The 4,206-nt window shown below is 37.0% G+C and overlaps 1 protein-coding gene and 1 long non-coding RNA gene across 2 annotated transcripts in view; one reads left to right on the forward strand and one right to left on the reverse strand.

Annotated features, from left to right (window-relative positions):
- Positions 1 to 6: 6 nt before the first annotated feature.
- LOC109288028 lies at positions 7 to 2,449 on the forward strand. Its single transcript, XR_002095049.1, has 2 exons — positions 7 to 996; positions 1,329 to 2,449. It is a non-coding gene; the product is annotated as an uncharacterized LOC109288028 (long non-coding RNA).
- MCCC1 (methylcrotonoyl-CoA carboxylase 1) overlaps positions 2,179 to 4,206 on the reverse strand; it is a 35,512-nt gene continuing 33,484 nt past the window's right edge. The window contains exon 19 of the mRNA XM_019503360.1: positions 2,179 to 3,097. Within this exon, the coding sequence (XP_019358905.1) occupies positions 2,978 to 3,097 (120 nt within the window). The 3' untranslated portion in view covers positions 2,179 to 2,977. The remainder of the gene's footprint in view (positions 3,098 to 4,206) is intronic.

The raw sequence follows: 4,206 nt of genomic DNA on the forward strand, positions 1-4,206 counted from the left end.
GAATGGGATGAGATACCGTATTGAAGGCCTTGCTAAAATCCAAAAAAATAATATCCACCTCTACTTCTGCATTTCAACTCCTTCCTGGGGACATCAAATACTTGAATCTACACACTGCATGTGCTCGGATGACCAATTCAGGAACCTGCTATCTTATAATACCTTCCACCTACACACTGTAGATCTAGTTCCATCTTGAAGCAATGCAAATTCCTTTCCCTCACTAATTTGTTCAGACTCCTTCAAAACTTAATTCCTCTGATCATTAGAAACCTTCTCCTAACTTCCCATCTAAATTTGTTCATGCTCAGTTTGCTATTTGATCATATGCCAAAACTGTTCTTCACTTCAAGTACCTCTTTTCCCTCTCTAATATTCATTCTGAACACGTATTTATAAAGAATAATCACATTGCCTTTTCAACCTTCATTTTCCTAAGTTAAACAAGCCAAGTTCTTTTAATCTTCTTTAATAGTATATGTCTACATTCCCCTAAACACCTCTGTAGCCCTTCTGTGTACTTGCTCTAGTTTAAATTAATTTTTTGAACATTTTCTGCTTACCTCCATATTCGTGATTATTCCTTTCCTCAATATCTAAGAGCTTGCATAATACCAAAGTCAAATTAAACCAGCTTGCAATTGCCTTGGTCTGTCTCTTTTCCTATTTGGTATTTGGACAGTATGATTGCTATTCTCCAATTATAGGGCATCATCATCTCCTAGTAACAGCAAATCTATTACTGTTATACTAATTATGAAATCCACTAAGTAGTCATTTTCTATTTGAGAGATTCCTCGGAGGTTCATACTACTGGACTCACTATTTTGTATACCAATTCTTTCACTATTCTGGGATGATTATCTGGGGCCTCCCAATATTATCAGTTACCAACTGTTTTTGCTTCTGCCTCCAATGTGATTCATAAGAATTCTCCTACCGAGTTAGATAGAAGGTCCATCTAGCCCAGTATCCTGCCTCTGCAATAGCAAGTAAGTACAGGTATACCTTGTTTTATTGCGCTTCGCAGATATTGCGTTTTTTACAAATTGAGGCAAGACCCTCCACCAGCAAAAAGATTACAACTCGCTGAAGGCTGAGATGATGGTTAGCATTTTTTAGCAATAAAGTATTTTTTAATTAAGGTATGTACATTTTGTTTTTAGACATAATGCTATTGCACACTTAATAGACTACAGTATAGTGTAAACATAACTTTTATATGCACTGGGAAACCAAAAAATTCATGTGACTCGCTTTATTGCGATATTCGCTTTATTGCAGTGGTCTGGAACCGAACCTGCAATATCTCCCAGGTATGCCTGTAGTGGATAATTTCCATTACTGTATCCTCACCCCCATTTGATACCAAACTATTATAGTCATTACACTCTTTTCCAAACTGAAGGTTGAGGCAAAGTATTCAGTATATTGGCCATACCTAGATTATACTTGATTTCCACCCTGGTTTTCATAAGACAGTGGCCATGTTTTCATTACTACTTCATCAAAGTCAGCAGCCTTTCCTTACCAACTTTCTTCCTCTTACTTGGGATGCACGTATTTGCAGTTTTAACTTGAACTCTTCATGCGTCTTCTACATATAAATAAATCCTTGAATTTCTGAGATAGGATGATCTTCCTAATTTCCATAGTTTATCAAAGTTTGCCCGTCTTAAGTCTAAAACTCTGATCAGTACCCTATTTTTGGCTATACTGCAATTAGAAAGTCCTGAATTAGCTCACTTGATGCAATATCATTTTGCACAACGAAGTCTTGTAAGATCCTCTCTGCTTACTAAAAACAAATCTAAAACAGCATTTCGTCTCATCATTGCAGTGACTATTTGATAGGGAAATTTATATGACAAGAAATACTTAACGTTGTATAAAAACTTTAGAAGGTATTTGGAAGTTTTAATAATTAAAATGAATATTTTTAATTTAAAAAATCCTTTCCCCTTTGCCCATGCTTTAGGTATGCTTCAACAAGTTTAAATAAATTACAGTAAATAACACATTTTTCTTCCTGAAAGGTTGTAAAAATGAAAGAAGCAATAACTATTATCATCAATCATATGTCATATCTGTAGAATGACCTTGGAAACGGTAAACTGTGGCAAGTAAAAACATAGAGATTTGTAGAATGAAACATGAAAAGATACTGAAAAATTCACATCAATTTTAAAAACAGTATTTTATTATGACACATCAACATTTTTAATATTAAATAATGTTATAACCTTTCTGTATTACAAGTTCAGCTTTCAAGACCAAATACCCCTTCCTAAAACCAGTCAGCTTCAAATTTTGATTACTGTAGTAATAATAATAATTTGCACTTTTATAATGCTTTTCATCAATAATTATGTTAATTCAGCCCCTACCACCTTGGGAGGTATCTAAGTGCTATTATCCCCATTTACAAATAGGGAAGTAAAGGCACCAAGCAATAAAGTGACTTAAAGAGAGATGTCAACGGCCCAGTTGTATATTCCTTACTTGGGCAAAGATCAGGCTATTAATAAGAGTTTTGTCTAAGAACAACAGTTATTATAATGCATTTGTTTGAATTTGCTTTTTCCCTCTAAACTCTTGCAGGGGCGTGGAGGAAAAATGGCAACTCTGAATGAAAGGACCATTGCTTTGGAACCTCACCGTCAGTCACAACAAGAACATGTAACATCAATTTACAGTCAAATCCTGCTGTCCTTATACAGGCAAATGTAACTGCTCAACAGGAGTTGTTGTGCAGGATCAGAAGATTGCAGGATCAGACCCTTAGTTGCTGCTTGTAATGGCTGCATTGTGATCTCCAGTATTTAGAGAAAGTAGGCATCATTCAATGTAACTGTTTCCATGGAATGCAGAGGAAATCAGTTCCCCAAACCTTTTAACGAACAGTCTGCTCAACAAGATGTCCAAGCACCGTCTTGAAGAATTTTGAGAAGATCAAAAATTGCACCTTCCTTGCAGTTTATTTTGATTCAGTTTCTTCATCCACTAACTCCACTAGTGGAGCATGTCTGTTGGCTTGGGAGCCTTCTTGGTAATTAACCTTCTTTATTATTCCCGCCTTTGGAGCCCGTATGATATGCTGCACACAAACAAATCCGTAACAAATGAGGAAGATATTCTTAAAATGCCTCAGTCTTATTTTAACAACAGCTCCACCTTACAAATACTAACCATAGGTGTAAGAGATCAATTCAACATTTGCCATTTGCTCTGACACGCACAAAAATTGTTTTAAGCCTTCTTTTAAAAAAGTTACTCAAGTTACTCAGGTCTTTACTCATTCTGTATTTAATTGGAGGGAAAACATCATTGTGTGCGGACAGCCATAGTAGGGGTTAAAGATTTTGAAGTACAAATATTTGCCTCCAGTTTTATTAGTCAAAAGGAACAGTGAACTAAATTAAACATCTTATAAAAGAACATACTCTTAGTTAAAAAATGTTAACAATGTAATGGCTCTGTTCCTTTGAGAGGGTGCTGCTGATTATTAAATACATCTTTGTCTGATGGCAGAAAATGCTTGTATCACAAGAACAATTTATGACACTGAGGGTGAACTCTTTATTGCACTGAAGTGTCTAAACAAGATCCCTCTAATTTTAAAGTGGTCATTAGGTTATTTCTTACACCTTAATAAGTATCACAAAAAAGTGAGAACAAGTCAGGCAAAGACTGGCAAAAAAACCCCACCAAACACAGAACGGCATATGTAACACAAATAACTATGTTACAACCACCTACACATATACAATTACCAAAATAATTTCAGGTAAACCTAAACTGTTTTCCCAGCGCACCGATGTGGGATTTTACACGTTATTGATTTACAAAAGAGCGCAGCAATAAAAAAATAACGTATTTCAAACACTAGTTTTAATATGTTACATCAGGGCTGTCCAACTGGTGGCCTGCAGGCTACATGTGGCCCATGATGGATTAAGCTGTGGTCCCCAGACTCACCTGGCCACTGCTCCTCCCATTGGTCTGGGTACAAAAGCAGCCAGAGATTCCTGGCTTCCCCTCTCTCCTCCAGTTGCTGGTTCCTACCCTCGCCCAAGAGGGCATCACAGCGCAGGGAGCTGTGGATGAGTGGGAAGGGAGAGAATTGTGCCTGCACAAGGCAGGAGTGCCCACAAGGGCACATGTTGCAGTGGAAGCAGGGCAATTGCGCCTGTGCAGTGCAGCAGT

The sequence above is a fragment of the Gavialis gangeticus genome, unplaced genomic scaffold, assembly GCF_001723915.1.
Source record: "Gavialis gangeticus isolate Ggan-Ray unplaced genomic scaffold, GavGan_comp1, whole genome shotgun sequence".
In the NCBI taxonomy this organism is placed as follows: Eukaryota; Metazoa; Chordata; order Crocodylia; family Gavialidae; genus Gavialis; species Gavialis gangeticus.